The following is a 20,279-nucleotide window of genomic DNA, read 5'->3' on the forward strand; positions in this document are numbered from 1 at the left end:
CCTTTTTATCTCTTATTAAAATCAAATGCTGTTTGCTCTACTGCAAGAGCTTCACCTTTTGGCCTTTGCCTCTGTGTTTTGGATGGTTTGTGATTTATATGAGCTCTGTGTTTTCCTCCCTTCACCAACCTTTGCTTAAAACTGATTTTCACTGAATTGTGCTATTAACTCTCAAGAGCAGCCCTTGAACTCTGGGTTTTCTATTGCTGATTTCTATTTTCTATTGCTGATGTTATCTGAAATAACTTCATGGAACATTTGCTAGAGTGTCCCTTAAGCTGCTGTAAGACTTTGGGTGGAATGAAAGCAGAGTGGTGAAATTATTTTCAGCAGAACCTTGACCTCCAGTTTTCCCACACCTAATTACATTTGTACATTACCTAATTACATTTGTGCTACAATAATCGCAAATGTTTTGTCTATAATGCAAATGTTTTGTCTATAATACGAATATTTTGTCTATAATACGAATATTTTGTCCATATAATACGAATATTTTGTCCATATAATACGAATATTTTGTCCATATAATACGAATATTTTGTCCATATAATACGAATATTTTGTCCATATAATAACCACATCTATTTTTCTTGCCTGTATTAATCTGAAACCTAGCTGGGATGATCCTTTGCAGTTGTTCAGGCAGGAGCTGTGACTTTGGGACTGTGTTTTCCCCCCCAGCCCTTTGGTGACACCCAGCTGACCTTTGCTCACAGGACCAGAGCCTTCAGGTGTTTGCTCTACCTGGCAGACACCAGCACTGTGGAATCCCTCTTCAAGAAACCCATTGAGAAAGTCAAGTAAGAGGGATTTTTTACATATTAAAGGACATTTTTCAGTGTTCTCCTGAGCTTGGATTTGTGGATTAAAATAAAAACATCACTTTAACTCCTGCTTTGGGGTTGGGGGGTTATTTTCACAGGTATTTTCTGAAGTGCTGCATTTATCTGGCAGAGTTTGAGATCTTGAATATTCCATATACTTATGAATCATTCCATAAGAGCCCTAAGGAAGGCATGATTAAAGGGCTGTGGAAGAACCACAGTCACGAACCCAGGGTAGGAATTTTAAATCCTTTCTAAATTTTGTTACACTCTCTGGGAATTTATACCTCTCTGCAAAGCACAGCCTTTTCTAAACTTTTTTTTTTTCAATGTACTCTGGAAATGACAGATAAAAGCTTTACCCTTTCTACAATTAGAAAATAAAATACCACATTTAGGTGGTTTAGCTTTTGTTCCTCCCGTGTGTGCAATAATTTTGGAAGTGGCTTGGAAAGGTTTGAAGGTGATGAATTTCTGTTAAAATGCAGAATGTCCTTGCTCCCCTTCAGGCTGTGAGACTGGTGACAGAGCTGAGTTTGGAATACCAAGTCTATGACCCCCAGCTCTGGAATGGCCTCCTACAGAAGCTCCTGGGCTTCAACATGGTAAGGGATTTTTTAATAAAACTCTGCAGCAAGGGGAGAAAAAGGTTGGGTTTATCCAGTGATTTGTGAAGAACAGGACAGGTACAGAAATGATAAACCATTGTTGCTCTGAGATACTGAACTGGTGAAGATTTGAGGAATTTGAATTTTGATCTTAAATTGTTATACTTTGATTTTTTTAAAAGCTGTTCAAAATAAATCTTATAATAACAAATTGAATTTTTCTTCATATTATTATCAATTTATAACATAAGAGGCACATTGCTGTGTGCAAATATTTACAAACTGTGCACACATGTATTTCCATGTGTGTACAAATATCCATGAGCCCTAAAATGTATTTGTGATGATGGAAATCCTGATTGCTGCCATCAGAATCCTAATTGCCTGTGACTGTCAAACATTATGTGAATTGCTGCAGCCTGAGGAGGTAACAGATGTACCTGGCAGTGGGGTTGATAATTTAATTCACTGAACTACAAAGCAAATTTCCATAGGTGTCAAAGGAACACAGGTACCTTGAGAAACTCTAAGTTTGCATGCTGCAGACAAAACAAGCTAAATTTGGCAATTGCCAAATCTGCAGAAACACCAAAGGAATTTTTTTAAATTTTTTTCTTCCAGATTCAGTATCTAAGAAGAGTTTTGGTTGCAATTACTGGGATTCCTTCATTATGGGAGGTAAGCAAATATTATCTGGCTCCTCATCTTTTTCTTCACTTAACAGGAATTTGGAGTGTTTGTGTGTCAGCCATGAAAAGATTCTTTTTGAATTGCTATTATTCCTGTGACAGTGCAATATAGCAGTAAACACTGGCCAGAATATTGCTAAATCTTAGATCTGAGCTAAGGAAAGCAACGTTAGGGAATAATTCAGGATAAAGAAAAAGGAACATTGGCAGGTTTCCTCCAGGTGCAGAGGGTCAGGGTGGCTGTGGTTATCACACTTTTGGTTACACCTGGTTTTTGCTGTAACTTGAACACAAACTTTGTTGCCCTCAGATTCCCAGCTTCGGCCGAGCCTGGCGCAGCGTGGTCCTGTCCCCCTTCCTCACAGGTGGGGCTGCACTCCCTGCCCTGCTCCTGGAGTAACCTGGTTGTACATTTACTCCACCTTGATCTCTCTCTCTCTTTCTCAGCCTCGTGCCCAGCGAGTCCCAGGCAGCTGCAGGAGTGCAGGGAGGGCTTTGTGCTCCTGCTCAGGTGAGGCCCCAGCCCTGCTGTGCATGAGGGACACCTGCCCTGCCTTTGCAGTGTGAACAGCTCATTCTTTCCTTATTTCAGTACCTCAGTGCTCTGACCTGCTCAAAACACCCACCAAAGCTCAGAGAGCCCGACTTGAGCCCAAGTTAGTTGGGAAATAAATTAGGTTTGGGTTGGGAGGGACCCTGAAGGTTACCTGGAGAGGGATCCTCCACTGCTGTGCACACACATCTGGGCCAAAGCTCTGCTCTGGGCAAGTGGGCAACAACTGCCCTCAAAATGGGCTCTTTAGAAAGAGAAGATGGAGGTGTGGTTTGGGGTTTTAGGAAATCCTCATGGGTTTGTATTCAGTGAAAGTTCAACCTGCTTGGCTATTTCTGGCATTGATGTGAGGTAGAAATGTGCTGTCCTACCTGACTTCCAAATCTCAGGGCAGATTTGCTGAGAGCTCTGAGCCATCCAGTTAAACAAATCACAGCTGAGAGCTTCCCTCCTGATCTCCTGAAGGTGTCCTGTCCTGGCTGACCTGGATCTTGTTGGAATTGCTAAACAATACACCCAGCTGGACCTTCCAGCTTTTGCCCTGGGCTGCCTCCTGGTCATTCCTCACTCTGAGAAGAGAGAGCAGCAAATTCAGGTAAATCAGAAGTTTTGTGTCCTGTCTCTGCAAGGGCAATGCCCTCAAGCATGTCCTGCTCACCAGAGCAGTCAAAGGTGAATTCCAGTTAACTGCAGCACATCCCTGCTGATAAATGCTCAACATCTGCCACCATCAAAGGCTTCTAAAGGGATCATGTGAACACTTCTTCCTTTTAAATCTTCAGTCACCCCCAGTGGCTTTGTCATCTGACTTTGCCTTTAGAGAATTTGAGGATGTTTTTATGAGATCTCACCCATAAAGCACATGGAAAAAAAAAAAAAAAAACAAACCAGTAAAACCCAAGCCAGAGCAGATGGTAAAAAAAAAAGCACTGAATACTACTTTTGAAGGGAGTTGAGTTGAAAGCTCCTGACTTCCAAGGAAGGTGTTTGATGTGCACCAGCTCTGATAGAAACCTTCTGCCTTGCAGCCATGTCCTCACCACCCATGAACCTTGGCATTTTCCCTGCTCCTCTCATTTGTTTCCATTAATTTCTGCTCTGCATTGTTCTCCCAGATGAAGCATTAGAGGCTGTTCCCATATTTTGCCACCAGCAAACTGGGACCAGTAAAGGCACTTGAAATTCTTTGACTTCCAGTCATTAAATTCCTCTCAGAAAGGTTTCCCCAAATCACAGCTGAGGTGTAAGACACAACCTGCTGGCAATGAGTCCAACAATCCTCTGACAGCTACAGCAAAACACCACTGGAGAGAGTTAAAAGCAACACTTCGAGTCCAAGCACACAGATCCTGGCTTGGTAATTCTGTATTTGCACCTAGAATGTCAAAAGATTTCTGAATAAATCAAATATTTGTTCTGAAGGGAGTGTTCCTGCTTTAATCAATCACAGAATAATAATGTTTTGTAACTTCTTTTCACGAGGGTTTGTTATCAACCTGTAAGAAAGAAACTGTGCTGCAACAATTGGATGAACACATGGACACTGGAGAACTGGTAGCATTTGCTTCCCAGGTAAATAAATCAAATTTACTTCATTTCCCTTTGACTTTGAGGTTTTTTGATAGAAAAGTGTTCACAGGACCTTCTTTTCTCTCTCCTCTGATCTTGTCCAACCTTACTTGACTTTGAATGCTCAAAAAATGTAGAATCCTTGCAAAATGCATTTTTATTTCTGTTGTGCAACTGATAAATTTCTTGTACACAGCCAGTGCCATGTTCTGGGCTGTCTCTCTTTGGAGGGCAGCAGAACCACCTTGTTTTTCCTGAGTAAATATTTGAGCCTAAAAAGCCAAAGGGTTTAGGAAATTGCACTTTTGCTTTGCCTTGAGCTGCCTCCCCATGGCCAAGTTTAACTCACTTCCCTCTCTGAATCTGGGATCAGTTTTCAAAAAATCTGCCATTTCACAGCACTTAAATAAAATGTAAAAAAACCACCAAAACCTATTCTCTGTAGAGTCCAATATGAAAACTATGAGCTCTTTCCATTCAAAAGTAAAATCACATTTGTCTAAAATATTAACACTTTTCATTACTAACACTTAAATCTACAGATCAGCTCTCTGGTTCTGGACAGTATCATCAATGAGAAGCTCTATGAACAGTTCTGGAAAACCAAATATTATCCACTCTTAAAGCAACACCTGATAAACACCCACAGAATAAAAGAGCTGGTGGATTATTTTGCCAAAAACAACTGGTAAGTTAATAAATGGTAAAAATCCAGCTGTAACTGGTAGCAATTGCAGGAATTAAATCTCAGCATTATATAATTTTCCTTTGTTTGAAGTCAGGAAGGTTTTCTAATATTTAGTCTCCAGGGATTTTTAAGTATTGCTAAGTTAATAAAGAAATAAATTTCACCTCACTAGGACAGAGTTTACAGCCATTCAAGACCAAGTAACAGATCAAATGCAGTTAAAATAGAAGCAACCAGAGTGAGATAATCAAAACCTTGACCTTACCTTTAGGTGAATCCAGCTCAGGGCATCACAGAGTCACAGTTTCAGCAATAAAAACACTCAGAAAAAAATAAATGAGCTGCCTGTACTGAAGACTCGGGAATTGGTGATCTTGCCACGAAGTTTTCAAGAACTAAAAGCCCTTTTTGTGCTCCATTTAAATCACAAAGGGAGCTGGGCTGGGCCCCACTCACCTGGGGCTGCTCTCACACCTGGGCACACTCAGAGCCCAGCCCTGGCACTGCAGGGCACGGTTACCCCTGGTCCTGCACTCAAACAGGGGCTGGAACCAAGGAACACTGAAATTCTGCATTTATGGGTTTTATTAACAGCCCAAGGAACAGCCAGGCTTGTTTCCTCTACTGGGAAATGTCAGAGCCCATCTGACTTCAAGCTATGGGATCACACTTTGGTTTTTTGCTTCTGTTGTCTGAATTTTTGGCTTTTTAGAGAGCTTAATTTGACAAAGGATCCAATTTTGCCTCTTACAGCCTTGATGATGCAACAACCCTGATTCAAGAGTATCAAAAGAAATGTGGAAACCCTGCTCTGGCAGATGTCCCAGCATCTCATCTCCTGCAGGTAAAACAAAAAACCATCTCTCCTCCTCAGGCAGTGTTTTCTCCTTTTTCTCTAAAGGTTTTCACCTGACTTCTTGCAAAATACTTTGTAGCTGATCCACTTTAGTAACATGTACTACATATAAGAAACTATCCTTTCATTAATTCAAAGAATTCATTTTACCTGAGCCACATCTGTGTCCTGGATCACATCCCATTCTCCTAAGCCCTATTGATGTTGTTCTTTCACCTTCCAGATGTACCTGGATGGATCAGAGGGGTCCTGTGTCCTGGAAGTGCCATAAATTAGGCTGAGATTTCCCCTTTTCCCTCCTCCCTGTCCTGGCTGTGCATTCACAACTCTTGTACTGCTCAGGAGAACATCAGACTAAAACCCCAAAGCTTTCACCAGGAGCATCCAGTCCCTCTCCACGTTTCCCAGCTGTTCTAGGCTGCTTCTCCTCCATTCTCCTCCTCCACAAAAACAGTCCAGGCTCAGCAGAATTTCCTGTTTGGAGTCACCAGTTCATACTCAGCACTTTAGGAAGGAGTAAATTTGTTTCCTTTCCTTCTGGCTTTCCCCATGTTCAGGCTGCTGCCAGGGCCTTTGTCATCCCTGTGATGAACTCTTCTAAAACTGCAGGGGCTGTGGTTCATGTAAAATACTTTGTAGACAAATTGTAAGTGTAACTTTACAAACTTATGTATCAGTTTTGGCCTTAAGTAAAAACAAAGAAACTTGTGTGTTAATTTTAGCCTTACAATGTAAATTAAAAAGAAATAAACTTATGCACCTATTTTGGCCGTTACAATATTCTACAAACCTCTTAATTATGAATTTGTCAATAAATTGATGTTCCAGTCAATTGAATTCCCTGAATTTCACATGCCAAGGTTTTCTTTTCAACTTTTCTCTGACTGCATGAAGTGCAATTAGCCAGAGGTTCTTGAGACACCAGCCTGAAATGTCTTTTTATCCAGGGCAAAGCAGATTTATTTTGAATAGAAATGAGTTATTCAGTCAGCTCATGACACACACAGAAAGAAGGGTTCCAGCTGATGGAAAAATCATAACCCAAAGGCCAAGGAAACTTCCCCCATCCTAAACATTCTGATGGAGGAAGCAAAAGGTAAAAATCAGTTTTGTTGGAAAGTTACAGCAGTTGTGAGAAAGGGGAGCTGTTCAATACATTCAGGTGCCTGCAGCTGTGGGCACAGAGGAGCCAAAGGTGCTGCTCCTGAACAACCCAGGGTTATCCTCAGCAGCTTTGAGTCACATGGAATCCATCACTGAGAGCCTCTGTGCATGGAGCAAAGAGAGCAGGAAATGGAGTGTCAGATGTGAGCCACAAATAAAGGAAAAGACAGGAAAGCCTCTCCTCAGTGGGTATGCATTGAGTGAGATCACTCAGGAAAGCACAGGGAGAGCTGAAAGACTCAAACTCTACTGAAATTACAAGGTAATTGTAATCCTTTCACAGTCTATCAAGCCATTTTACTCCTTGAACTTAGCTGAGAAGGTTAAATTGAGACAATTAAATATAAACTGGCTTCTGGAGCAAACCCAGCCTGGTCCCAGAGCCCTCAGTCTCTGTTCCAGCCCTGTCCAAGCACCCCTTGGAAGGGGAACCCCAAACCACCACAACTGCTGCATTCCTCCCCAACACCACCTCACCAGGCTCAGCTTTTCTATGAAGTGGAGTTTATTACATCAGGGAACAGTATTTAGACAGTTATCTTAATGGAATATTTTACAAATCATACAGAGAAAAGCAAACACAAGGTTGTTTAAATTCATGACAAGAAGTTACATTGTTGAGCTGTTAGAGACAGTGCAGGGCTGTAAACGAGCAAGCAAGTTTGGAACTTGCAGTTCAGAAGGAGATGGTAAAAATACCAGACAAGCAAAAACATTTCTTAGGATTTCTTGTACTCAATTCTTTCTACTTTCACATCATCTCCAATTAGTTGATAGACATATGTAACTACTGTAGAAGCCTGGATGTCCATCAGCACAAATGAAGGAATGATGTTGCTGGAAAGAGAGGAAAAAATTCACAGTGATTGTGTGTCTATAACCCTCTTGGAGTTTTACCACTATTCAGCAGAAATCACTTCAGGAAAAATGGGAATTAATTCTGTAAGTACAGCACAGAGATCTGAGGCTGTGAGCATTTCATGTTTCAGTCCAGGAGACTGAGCCAGTCCAGCTGGGTGAGTTATACAACTCTAACTATCCCCTCCCTGACACTTCAACCACAAATATTAACACTCAGGAGTTTGTAGTTCAGTTTTGTACAAAAAAAAAACCCAAAAACAACAAACCAAAAAAATCCCCCCAATATTCACTTACTTCTCTAAGGCATGGTAGGCTCCTGTAGCTGATCCTGGGTTGATATAGAATTTATTTTCATGTTCAAATGCCTCAAATTTGTGTGTGTGCCCTGAAATGAGGATGTCCACATCAAACTGCCTCTGGAGCAGAGCCAGGCTGGCCATGTCACCCCAGGGGATCACCTGATGGCCATGAATCAGCCCAATTTTGAACTGTCCAACAGTCACAACTTTCTGCTCGGGGTAATTCAGGTTCTAAAAACAAAGAAAATAAACCAAACCCAGATTAGACAGATTTCTACTTATACCCAACCCTATTGCACCACCCACAAGGGGAGAGCTCAGGAACTCATTCCACCATTTTTACTTGAATCAATTCCAAACATGAAAATCTTAAAGGATACCCCAAAAAAAGCAGACAGTACCTCATCAAAGTCCCCTCTGACAACATGAACATCCCCAGCCAGGGTCTTGAGGTAGTCATAGGTGTCCTTGGTGCAGAGGTTCCCTGTGCACAGGATGTGCTGGATCTTGCCAGGCACCAGCAGCTTCTTGAACTTGGCCGGGAGGCTGTTACAGCGATGGGGGATGTGCAGGTCACCCAGCACCAGCACCAACTGCAGGGACACACAGGGGACACACAGGGACACACAGGGACAGACAGGGGACACAGGGACAGACAGGGAGAGACAGGGGACACACAGGGAGAGAGAGAGAGGGGGGACACAGGGACACACAGGGGGACACACAGGGAGAGAGCACAGACACAGGGACAGACAGGGGACACACAGGGACAGAGAGAGAGGGGGGACACAGACAGACAGGGACACACAGGGAGAGAGAGAGAGGGGACACAGGGACAGACAGGGACACACAGGGAGGGGGACACACAGGGGGACACAGGGACACACGGGGGACACAGAGGGGACACAGGGGACACACAGGGGCAGACAGGGGGACACAGGGAGAGAGAGGGGACACAGGGACAGAGAGAGAGGGGACACACAGGGACAGACAGGGGACACAGGGACACACAGGGGGACACACAGGGGGAGAGAGAGGGGGGGACACAGGGACAGAAAGAGGGGACACACAGGGACAGACAGGGAGGGGGGACACAGGGACAGAAAGAGGGGACACACAGGGACAGGGACAGACAGGGGGGACACACATGGGGGACACACAGGGACAGATAGGGGGACACACAGGGACAGAGAGAGAGAGGGGACACAGGGACAGAAAGGGAGGGGGACACACAGGGACAGAGAGAGAGGGGGGACACAGGGACAGAAAGGGAGGGGGGACACAGGGGCAGAGAGAGAGGGGACACACAGGGACAGACAGAGAGAGGACACACAGAGAGGGGGACACACAGGGACAGAGAGAGAGAGAGGGGACACACAGGGCTTAGGGCACAGCCAGCACTGTACTGTCCCCTGCAGTGTCCCCTGCAGTGTCCCCAGCCTGGCATTTGGACCCAAAAGCTGCTGCAGTGAGGATGGAATGGGGATGGGATTTTGCTCCACCAGGGGCTTTGCCAGGCCATGAGCAGAGGGGGCTTTACAAACAGAATTGTTTGTGGTTTGTTGCTGAAGGCCCACAGTGCAATAGCTGCACTGCTAACACATTCCTGTTGCATTACCTGATGTGTTTTACACAAATTTGGGAGCTGCCATAAACCATCCCACTGTTTTTTCTCTCTCAGACCTGGCTAAACTGCAGCCACTTCTCTTAAAAAAATCTCTTCATCCAAGCTTCTCTACCCTTACTAAAAACAAACAAACAAACAAACAAACAAAAAAAACCCAAAATATTTTTAAAAAGCAGCAAATCTGCAGCATGTGTTAATAGCTGACCAGAGGAGGAAGAGCATTCAGAGTCCTCATGGCAGAAACCACTGAAAAACTGAACAAGGCTAAAAAATAACAACAAAATAGAAACAGGGCACTGCAGAAAAGCCAACCCAGGCCACTGCACAGTGCTCCTGTCACCACCTCTATACATTTACAGTTTCAGATGCCAGAATAAAAATGTAGTGAGGGGCTTCAAAATCAAGGACTGAGATACTGAGATGATGCAAGGCCATGGTTTAACAGCACAGGCCTTAAATCTGCAAATAAAGCAATAATGCAAGCAACACAGGGCAAATTAATTGTGCAAAAAGGGCATGAGAAGCTTTACAAAGCAGGGAATGTTATGGCACTGCTCTGGGAAAACCCTGGATCTGGAAACACTCAGCCCTAGGAACTCAAAGAATGGCTCCAAATTAAAGAGATTTTTATCTTCCACTTCATGTTAGAGGGGCAGCTCCTAAAAGGACACCCTCAAATGTGTTTGTAAAGGACACAGCCCAGATTTATTTCTAGAAACAAATATAACTAGGCTAAAAATTGTATTTTTAAAGATTATTTTCCCTCATGGGTTTTTAGGCCATGCAGTTACCTTCAGGCTAACAGTCCTCAAGGAGGCAGAGGGAGCTTGGGTGGTATTTTTGATTGATTTAGGCTTTGGGTTTTTTTATATTACAAACATCTCAGTGCCACCATCAAACCCACCTGGAGACAGATGGTTGAAAGTATTGGTAATGCAATACAAGAGCTTTTTAATCAATGAGTGACCAATACAAAATGAAACCAAGAGGGAAAAAAAAAGACATTTTTGATGGGTTACCAAAACTGGGTAACAGTGATTTGGATTAATAAGTGGCAATAGACATTGTCTCACTGTTGCCTGAGGGATTTCAGTGTGCAGTACCAGTTATGTATTTGATGTTTAATAAAATTAATAAAATTATCCTGCCACTCACACACCCCACTGAGCCAGCAGCGTGTGCTCTCAGCACGGATGTCCCCTGTGCTGACCAAATACCAGCCCCACACTTCCCCAAAATTCCCATTCCAGCTCCCATTCATTACAGTGACCAAACCAACCGAACAGCACTGCAAGGTTCAATCACCACGCGTATCTAGAGCTTAAAGCAGTGGCGAAAAATGATAAAACACCTGGATTTTGGGGGCGATCTGGTTGGCCAGCAGCCCCTAAATTGATCGGAGCCAGCTGCCAGTGGCACGGAGGAACACGGAGGAGCCTTTCCCTTCCCAGGGGTGTTAGGAGAGCCAAGGATTGACTTACTCTGTGCCCAGCCTGATTGGAATGGAGGAGTTGATTGCAGGGGATGAGAAACAGGGCGGAACATGATCAATGTTAAACGAGAGGAAGCAACAGAAGAGAAAACACAGCCAAATGAACGGGCAAATCATAATTAATGAATTGTCGATGTTATGAAAGAAGCGTTAAATAATTAAAAAAAATTAATGCGATTACGATAAAATTAATACAAATTATAAACGGAGCTCCTGCAGCCGCGGCCCGGCCCTCACCCCCCTGGGGGCCTCGCCTCAGCTGGGGGCCGCCCTCCCGCCCGCTCTCCCGCAGCCCGGCCGGGTCGGGCCCGGCTGTTGTGGCCGTGCCGGGGGTTCCGGTGTGCCCGGAGATCCCGGGAGGATCCCGGGGGGCCCCCGGGGTCCCCCCGCTCTCACCATCGCGCCCGCTCCGCTCCGGCCCTCCCGGAACCGCCCGGCACAGGCACCGCCTCCGCTACGGCGCCTGCGAAGGGACAATAGAGCGCTGAATGCGCCCGTGCCGCGTCCCGCTGGCTGGGTTTTTACACACGTGAAACGAGAGTTGTTCGCAAAACGAGCCAATAATGACGAGAGAGAGACAAACACTGGTTATTTATTTATTTCAGAGTTGCGCAAGCCTGGGCCCTCCGTGGTCTCCCACAATCCAAGCACCCCGCCTATCAATTCTTTTTACTCTCTTTGCATTTTAGGAAACAAAAGAATTGATGTTCATTGGCTACAAGCTACATAGTTACATTATTAATTCGTATTCTATTGTTTATGATTCTCTTGCTTCCCATGCTAATCAGTGCCATGCTCAGCCCTTCTCTTTTGGGTTGGGGGCGTTTCGCGGCTCTGTCCCTGGGCTGGTGCTGCCGAGGGCAGCTGCGATCTCTGCTCTGGGACAGGGACAGGACGCGGGGAGCGGCTGGAGCTGTGTCAGGGGGGTTCAGGTTGGAGATCAGGGAAAAGTTCTCCCTCAGAGGGTGCTGGGCACTGCCCAGGGAATGGGCACGGCCCGGAGACCACCAGAGCTCCAGGAGAGGCTGGACGATGCTCTCAGGAACGCACAGGGTGGGATTGTGGGGGTGTCTGTGCAGGGCCAGGGGTTGGGCTGAAGATCCCTGAGGGTAACTCGGGACAATCCCCAATTCCACAACTCCATAATTCCATAAAATTCCATAATTCCACAATTCCATAATCCCCGAGTTCCACTTCCGGGGCTCCGCGCGGCGCCCGCCCCGCCCTCACGGCGTTTCCCGCCCTCCGCGGCCGTGAGGGGAGCGGGGGGGCGGCCGTGAGGGGAGGGAGGGGAAGAGCCATGAAGTGCGTGATCGGGGGGGCGCAGCTCCGAGGTACCGGGACCGGGCAGCCCGGCACACGCGAGGATTGGTGCGGGACACCGGGAACGCGGCACCCCCGGCACTGCCCTGAGCGGAACACGAGCCCCGGGAGCGGAGCGGGGCGGGGGTTCCGCCTCTCCCTCATCGCGGCGGGATCGGGCGCTGTGCGGGGTGTGCGCGGCTGGGCCCTGTTGGGATGGGCAGGATCTGGGGACAGCCAGGCCTGGCTCCGTGTCCCCTGTGCGGCTCCAGGGCACAGCTCCGCTCCATTCTGAGGGAAAAGCTGCTCCGCCGCTGCCGGAGGCGGATCCGCAGGGCCTCTGCTGGGCTCCGCTGTTTCTTAGGATTCCATTTCTCCACATGTCCCTTTGCTTCTCAGGCTTTCCCCCTGCTAAATGTCATTTCTAGCCCCGGTGGAGTTTTGTCTGATTGACGTAATTTGTGGGAACTCCAGGCGCTGCAAAGCGACATCCGAGGTGCCTCATCTGAGGCAGCTTTCCAAAACATTGCGGGTTTGGATAATTAAAATCTTAATTAAATAGAAAAAATAACAGTTTCCACCATCCATTTTCTTTCGAATGTATAAGAAATTTGTAATGCTTCCTCTTGGATTATTCTGGAGAAAGTGCAGGGCCACCTTTTTATCTTTTTGTTTTAATTTGGAATGCATATTGCAGTGTTTTCTTTCCCTGGCAGTGTTTGGAAGAGCAATACATGCCATAGCACGGATTAGTGATGAATTTTGGTTTGACCCTGTAGAAAAAGGTGTAAGTGAATTTTATTTCTTCTAATTTAAAAATCTTTATTATAAGCCCATTATTTATACAATTGGATATTGTAGTTTTCCACAGGTACCTTTCAGTCCATCACATTCTTAGCTCCCTCCACTTTCAGTATGGACACATGCCATATTTTCTGTGATTTTAATTATTGTGGAAGATTTCATTCCTACTCTGCCCTAAGATCCTTTGATTTTTTGCTGTCCAGGATATCTGGGTTAATGCCACAGGGGTCAGTCCTGTTGTCACAGGTCACAAGGTTTGGGCTTTGTACCACACAGGAGTGAAAACAACATGTTTTGTACTGTTGTGACTCAACAGGAAGAACACATCCATTAATGCCTCTGATTAATCAAACCTCATTTCCAGCAGAATTAGTGTTTGCTCCAGAGGTTCCTTAGGTAAAAGTGATCAACTCTCCTTGGCTCACTGGGAGGATGGAAAATCACAAGTGGAGATATTTTGTTTTATACCTGGGGGATTTTTTAAGTGTCTTTGCTCATCTGTATGGATCATGTCCCTCAAATGCCTCAAACACAAGCTGAGCTCTGGGTGTTTGGGTAACTCAATTATTTTTATTTTAAAAATTAAATTAAAATAAAAATGCATATTTAAATTTTTTTGAATCATTTTGAGATGTAAATTCCAGGTTTGCTGGTGGCACTGAAGCCCAGAGGAGGCTCTTTTTAATAGGTTAAGTTTTGAGTTAATAAGTTATTTTACTCCTGTTCCCTCAGTGGTTGGATTCAGTGATGCTGGAGTTCTTTTGCAGCCCTAGTGACTCTGTGATTCCATTTCCAGCTTGCCTTAAGATCAGTGAATTCCTCGAGGTCAGCATATGCTTGTGTGTTCTTCTCATCCATGTTTTTCCAGCATTACTGCTGGACAGCTGGGAGCCAGCCCTGCCAGAAGGAGAAGCAGCCATCCCTCCCCTGTAAATTGATAATTAAGGTACATTTTAGTGACTTGTTACACACAGCAGCAAATTGAGCCAATTTCAGCTGAAATTGTGGTGGGTGAGGATCAGCCTGGGCTCTCCCAGTGTCCCCAGAGCAGTTTGGGGAAGCCTTCAGAGCAGCAGCTTGAGATAAATCAGGGTACAAACCCAGGGAAATTTATGTTTATTGCAAAACTGCTCTGCAGTGATTTTTTTTTTTGGTTTTTTTTCAGTCAGTTCTCCCTGTGTTTAGATGTGTAAATGTGCTGGAAAGGAACGTAGAGAAATGCAGCATCTGCACCAGCCCCAGTGAGCAGCACATCACCTTCCAGCTGCTCTGCAGGCACGGTGAGCTCCCAGGGAGCCACAATTAATGCCATCATCATCATCATCATCATCATCATCATCATCATCAGCACAGCTCTGTGCTCCTGAGCCCAGCAGCACTGGGGGCGTTCATCAGCCCCTGCAGGACAAAGCTCATCTCCCCCCAGAGCTGAGTGTGCTCAGGCAGGTCTGTGTGTCCCTAAGGGGTCACTGGTGTGGGATAATGCACTGAACTGTGCCTGCAGACAGCTGGGCACAGAGATCTGTGGGGTTTGTGTTCTGCATCCCACTCCCGTTTCTGTTCTTTCCCCAGTTAATTACTGGGGCTCTTTCCCACCCTCCTTTTGTTGGTTTATTTCTTGTGGATCCTTAAAAAACTCGGATGCTGTCCAGGCACAGCTAACGGGCTGGAGGGAGCCTAAGATGGCAGGTGGATTCTTTTCCTCTTTGTGGTGACTTATTTCCATGGAGCTGGGCTAAGTCACTTGGTTACTTCCTCTATTGAACAATTAATATTAAAAAAAAACCCAACAAAACTGAAATTACAGCCAAGCACTGATTTTTGTTCATTTCCTTCATACTCAGGTGTGGTAAAAACCTATAACCTGACATTTCAGGAGTGTGATCCCTTGCAGGCTGTTTTTGCAAAGCACATGTGTCCAAACATTCTTAAAGTCCACTCCAGGTAACAAACACAGAAATTTTTTTTTTGAGTTTTACTTTTCAATGTAACAAATGCTAAATAGTCATAGATAGAATTATTTCAGTGTTGAATGACATCTTATAGGCTGCTGGCTGATGTGATGATCCACTTCCCAAGCAGTCAGGAAGAAATAACCCTGTCAGTAACTCCAGTGAAAGTTTGTTTCAAGAGTTACACTGAGGAAGACACTGGTAAGGAAATTCAAAATGTGAACCAATCCTTGGGCTTTTAACATTTTTTTTGAGGTGAACTCCAGGAATAATAACTGTCACGACATAAATGTGGGATGAATTTTATGGCTGAATGACATTTTTAACAGAACATTAGAGAGAGAGATTTCAAGTCATGCTGCCACCCTCTGGTTTTAATAAATTAAATCAATTTAAATAAATTGAAACATCTTCCCGGTGTCAGTGGCAGATCTCAGACTGAGCAGCCAATTGAAATAAATTATGCCACTTGCTGTAGGCTTTGAAAGAGGTAATTACTGTGCTGCAAGAGCAGCAGCCTGGCAACTGCCAGGAAAAAGGGGATAATTTCATGTTTTAAAAAGAACTATTTAAATCTGAATACCACAATTATAGAATTGATATCATTAGAGAGTATATTTTAGTCTGAGGACAGCACAGAGTGTCAGCAAGCCCTGCACTGTTATGCCATGGTCACATCTCCAGGAGGTGGAGAATGAGCTGGAGATTCTTGGGGTGTGACTCCAGTTTTGGAGATGAATTTGTGGTTTTGAAGCAGAGGTTCTTGTGTATCATATAATAGTAATAATAATCATAATAATATCAATAATATAATCATATAATTTCATACCTGTGACCACAGCTGGGGGAAGGACCTGGGAAGAGCTCAGGGCTGGGAGCTGGGCTGGGACCAGGCTGAGAGAGGATCAAGGGGCAGAAAGTGGCTGGAGAGAAACAGGGCAAAGAAAGAGATTGATTGCATTTTGAATGACACATCTGGTCCCTTCAGAAACATTCACTTCCCACCACTATTGTAAGAAAGAAAGTGAAAAATGGTTCAAGTGTGAAGAGATACCAAGAGTTCTGTGAGGGGAGTGAGAGGTGCTGGGAATCTCCCTGGCTGCAGCTCCTCTGTGTCCTTGGCCTGGGGGATCCACAGGAATCAAACACCCCCTGCCACAGCCACAAGGAGCCTCTCAAAGAGCCTCTGTGAACTCTGGGAGATGAAACAAGGGAGCAGAGCAAGGGAAGAGTGGGAATGGCCTGGAGCACTTCCTGCTGGGGGATTTCTCTGAGCTCTCCAGGACTGTCACAGCCAGGAAATTGCCCCTCTCACTTTCTCCTCACACACCCACGGACAGCCACGGAGCCACCTCGTGGTAACAAAAACCTGAATACCTGAAAGTGAGCAGCCAATTTCCTGCTGCCACTTTCCTGTGTCAGGAAACGATTGTCATTTAAAACAAAGAGCCTCTGCCCACCTCCATTGTGCTCTGGCGATTGTCAGTAATTTTGATTAATCTCTTCAAGTCACGCTGCATTTTGGGCTTCCCATCCATGCAACAATAGGCAGCTGGGAATATTATTTGTGATGGATGCCTGTGGAAGAAGCAGATCTGCAAGAACAGCAGCAGGTGCAAGGTTAGAGCACACAGCAGAACATGGAACAGGTTCTGTTCAAATCCATTCAGATCTACACAATGTACTGAAAAGAAATGGAGGATTTTACTTAATTCTAATGTGCATATAAGCTAAACATTTATTAATATTAGTCACTATAAAAACACAATTATTTGTTCAAACAATGCTTATGAAAAAACCTCAGGGTTACAATCACAGCTTTGTTGAGTTCAAACTTCACTGCTGTGTCCCTGACTTTGTTGTTATCTCAAACAGACTTTTCAAGGACAATGCTTACTGAGATACAGCTCAGTCCAGAGGAATTTGACTACTTTCAAGTTGGAGTAGATTCTGAAGTGACATTTTGCCTTAAAGAACTGAGGGTAAAGTAAGAATTTGTCTGGGAAGAAAACCCATTTCTCATTGATTTGCTTGACTGGACCAGGACAGCATGGGATGGTCCCTGTGCCCCACCAGCCCTCCTGACTGCAGCAGGGTTTCAGCACCTGGTGAGGATTAGCTTTAAACCCCAGGGTCCTTTGAAAGGCAAACAAACACTTCTGAAACAGGGATGAGGTTTCTGTGCAGGGCAGACACAGCACAGCTGCCCCAGGGAAAGCATTGGGACCAGGGCAGTTCTCCATGCAGAGCCTCCTCTGGCAAGGCTCTGGCAGGGAAGGACAGAAACCAGCTTAGAAGCAGCAGAATTTTCCCCTCTTTTTGCCAGTAAACAGCAGCTGGGATAAACTCCCATTCCAGTGTCAGTGTTCTGGTTTAACTTCACCTCACCCCACCCTTCTCTGCAGGGGCTGCTGGCGTTTGCCGAAGCCATGAGCGTCCCTATGTCCGTCCACTTGGACAGGAGTGGGAGGTACGTGTGGGGCTGCCCTGCAGGGCCTGCACTCCCCAGGGCCACTGAACTGCAGGTTCATCCCAAACAGCTCAATCCCAGAGCCATTTCTGAGCTGCACTGCAGAGTTTGTAATTCCACATGAACACTGAACTGCAGGTTCATCCCAAACAGCTCAATCCCAGAGCCATTTCTGAGCTGCACTGCAGAGTTTGTAATTCCATATAAACACTGAACTGCAGGTTCATCCCAAACAGCTCAATCCCAGAGCCATTCCTAATCTGCACTGCAGAGTTTGTAATTCCATATAAACCCTGAACTGCAGCTCCTCATCCCAAACAGCTCAATCCCAGAGCCATCTCTGACCTGCACTGCAGAGTTTGTAATTCCACATGAACACTGAACTGCAGGTTCATTTCAAACCCAAAGCCATTTCTGACCTGCACTGCAGAGTTTGTAATTCCACATGAACACTGAACTGCAGGTTCATTTCAATTCCAGAGCCATTTCTAACCTGCACTGCAGAGTTTGTAATTCCATATAAACACTGAACCCAGGCATGGGCATTGCCAAGGCAGCTGTGCTGACTGATGAGCTCCTGTGTATAAATTACCTGGACACCTGAGGCTCTCAGTCCCCTGCAGGCAATGATTTATTTATTTAGCACTTTAAAGAAACAATACATTTTCTGAATAAATATCATTTTAATAATTACATATTTAATGCTATCATTTGACTCTGACACTGCACAGCATTTGCTGATTGGAGCAGTGAGATCTGTAACAGGAGCCCCTCTCTCATTCCTCAGCAGCAAATCCAGGAGATTTGCAGCTTTTCAGAGGAGGAGCTTTTTAATTGCATAGGTGGAATCACAGGATCTGTAATTCCCTGTGCTGTTTGGTCTCAATCCTTGTGTTCAGACCCATTGCTTTCAGCATTGAGGACCTGCTGCTGGAGGCCAGCTTTATCCTGGCCACCCTGTGTGAGGCTGAGAAGGAGGCAGAGCCTGCCTGCTGCCCATGGCCCCGGGACAGGTAACAGGGGCTGAGGGGGCAGGTGGCCTTAAAGGGGTGAAAAGCTCAGCTTTTCACGGGAAAACTGAACTGCAGGAGTTCAGGAACATCCCAGCAGCACAACAGCACTAAGGGGGTGCAAGAGAGAACGTTCTGTACAAGCTGCTGCTTTCTCATCTCCTCAGGCTCTGGGGGCAGCAGGAGGGAACCTGCTGAGAATCCCCTCTAAAGCTCTGTAATCTTTTCACAAACAGAAAATTAGGATATTCCAATGAAACACAAAGCCAGCTCTAACCTCACCTACTCTGTCCAATCCAGCTCAAGGCCTGGCATGGATAAATCTGACCAGACCTCCATGGATGGAGCCAGCAACGCAGGCACAGCCACTTCCAAAAAGCCACAGCAGAAGGGAAACACTCCGAGCACAGGCCCTGCAAAACCCCCGAGTGCTCTGGCAAAACAAGAGGTAAAAAATGTTCCCAGAGGCACCGAGAGGGATGGGCCAGGCAGAGCAGGAGCAGCCACGGCCCAGGCAGCAGCAGGAGAGGCCACAGAGGCTCCTTATGCCAAGGTGAGGGAACTGCCCATGGTGCCAGCACTGGAACCCCATGGCTGCTGCTGGGCTGAGCACCCCCACATGCACTGGGGGGTTCAGTGGGATCAGCACAGCTGGAAAACCCCAGCACAGCTGGAAAACCCCAGCACAGCTGGGAGACTCCTGGGGGGCAGGTGGGTTTCACTGGGAAACGCTGCTGGCTGAGAGAGATCTTAGAGTGGCAAAAGCTTCACAAATAATTAATGCCCAAATTCTGCATCACACAATTCTTACCTGTACAAATGTTGCATTTTCCAGTTCCACTCTTTGTTCTTCGGAGCTGTCTCTTACAAGGAGAAGGCCATTGGTGGCACCTTCCAGAGCCTGGTGACAGCCAGTGACACCGAGGAGGAGCTGGGTGCCTTGCAGAGCTCCCCGGTGCTGTAGTGCAGGGACAGTGGGGAGGGCCCCGGGAGGGGAGGGCAGGGCAGGCCCAGCCTTTGTCACTGGTGCTGTGACCCAGCAGCACAGAACGTTCTGGAACTCTCAGTGCTCTTGCAATGGCACAAATTTAGGTCATGATTGACTCTGTTGAGGTTTGTGTGCTCTGCAGGAACTGCTGGGGGTTCAGAACACTCTCACTGGAGAGAGGCTCAGTTTGAATTCAAGCTCTGTTACCACATCAGGCACATGAAGCTGCTGTTCTGGTTAAGGGAGAGCTCAGGGTTTTACAGATTCTCCAGAACCAGCCTGTAACTGAAAAACTGAAGTTGTCACAGGACTTTAAAAAATAAAGGTTTGTGTTTGAGACTTGCATTATTCTTTTCCTTCCCTGTGTCTCTCCCAGCACACGTCAGGGCAGTGCAGTGTTTCCAAAGTCACCCTGGAACACGACACTGAACTCCCAGTCAATTGAAGGGTCCTTATCTCTCTGCCAGACTGCTGCAGGAGGCACTGGGTGTCACTCAGGCGTGGCTGAGAGCAGGGCAGG

The 20,279-nt window shown here is 45.9% G+C and overlaps 3 protein-coding genes and 1 long non-coding RNA gene across 6 annotated transcripts in view; 2 read left to right on the forward strand and 2 right to left on the reverse strand.

The window, feature by feature from the left end:
- Positions 1-7,238, forward strand: part of KNTC1 (kinetochore associated 1) — a 32,630-nt gene extending 25,392 nt beyond the window's left edge. For 2 of the 3 annotated variants that reach the window (XM_071445096.1, XM_071445095.1), the window contains 11 exons: positions 685-803; positions 926-1,061; positions 1,337-1,432; positions 2,057-2,113; positions 2,435-2,489; positions 2,572-2,635; positions 3,143-3,272; positions 4,160-4,249; positions 4,789-4,934; positions 5,688-5,778; positions 6,014-7,238. In XM_071445096.1, the coding sequence (XP_071301197.1) occupies positions 685-803; positions 926-1,061; positions 1,337-1,432; positions 2,057-2,113; positions 2,435-2,489; positions 2,572-2,635; positions 3,143-3,272; positions 4,160-4,249; positions 4,789-4,934; positions 5,688-5,778; positions 6,014-6,061 (1,032 nt within the window). In that variant the 3' untranslated portion in view covers positions 6,062-7,238. Of the gene's footprint in view, positions 1-684; positions 804-925; positions 1,062-1,336; positions 1,433-2,056; positions 2,114-2,434; positions 2,490-2,571; positions 2,636-3,142; positions 3,273-4,159; positions 4,250-4,788; positions 4,935-5,687; positions 5,779-6,013 lie in introns of those variants that run through there. The other variant, XM_071445097.1, reaches the window with a different exon arrangement.
- A 203-nt stretch (positions 7,239-7,441) lies between these two features.
- VPS29 (VPS29 retromer complex component) lies at positions 7,442-11,798 on the reverse strand. Its single transcript, XM_071445104.1, has 4 exons — positions 11,630-11,798; positions 8,516-8,707; positions 8,110-8,345; positions 7,442-7,791 (listed from the first exon to the last, which is right to left on the reverse strand). Exons 1-4 carry the CDS (start codon positions 11,630-11,632, stop codon positions 7,674-7,676), a joined length of 549 nt encoding a protein of 182 aa, XP_071301205.1. The 5' UTR covers positions 11,633-11,798; the 3' UTR covers positions 7,442-7,673.
- Positions 11,799-12,443: 645 nt separating this feature from the next.
- Positions 12,444-20,098, forward strand: RAD9B (RAD9 checkpoint clamp component B). The gene is given in 11 exon segments (XM_071445105.1): positions 12,444-12,567; positions 13,252-13,322; positions 14,136-14,285; positions 14,505-14,619; positions 15,184-15,283; positions 15,386-15,492; positions 17,167-17,273; positions 17,697-17,761; positions 18,661-18,774; positions 19,072-19,507; positions 19,509-20,098. Coding segments are annotated over 11 exon segments (1,470 nt in total). The 5' UTR covers positions 12,444-12,533; the 3' UTR covers positions 19,680-20,098.
- On the reverse strand, positions 13,888-16,662 carry LOC139598575 (uncharacterized). Its single transcript, XR_011681948.1, has 2 exons — positions 16,121-16,662; positions 13,888-14,266 (listed from the first exon to the last, which is right to left on the reverse strand). It is a non-coding gene; the product is annotated as an uncharacterized lncRNA (long non-coding RNA).
- Positions 20,099-20,279: the final 181 nt, after the last annotated feature.

This window comes from Agelaius tricolor, unplaced genomic scaffold (assembly GCF_023055355.1).
Source record: "Agelaius tricolor isolate 1412-34295 unplaced genomic scaffold, bAgeTri1.0.p SCAF_20, whole genome shotgun sequence".
Classification (NCBI taxonomy): Eukaryota; Metazoa; Chordata; class Aves; order Passeriformes; family Icteridae; genus Agelaius; species Agelaius tricolor.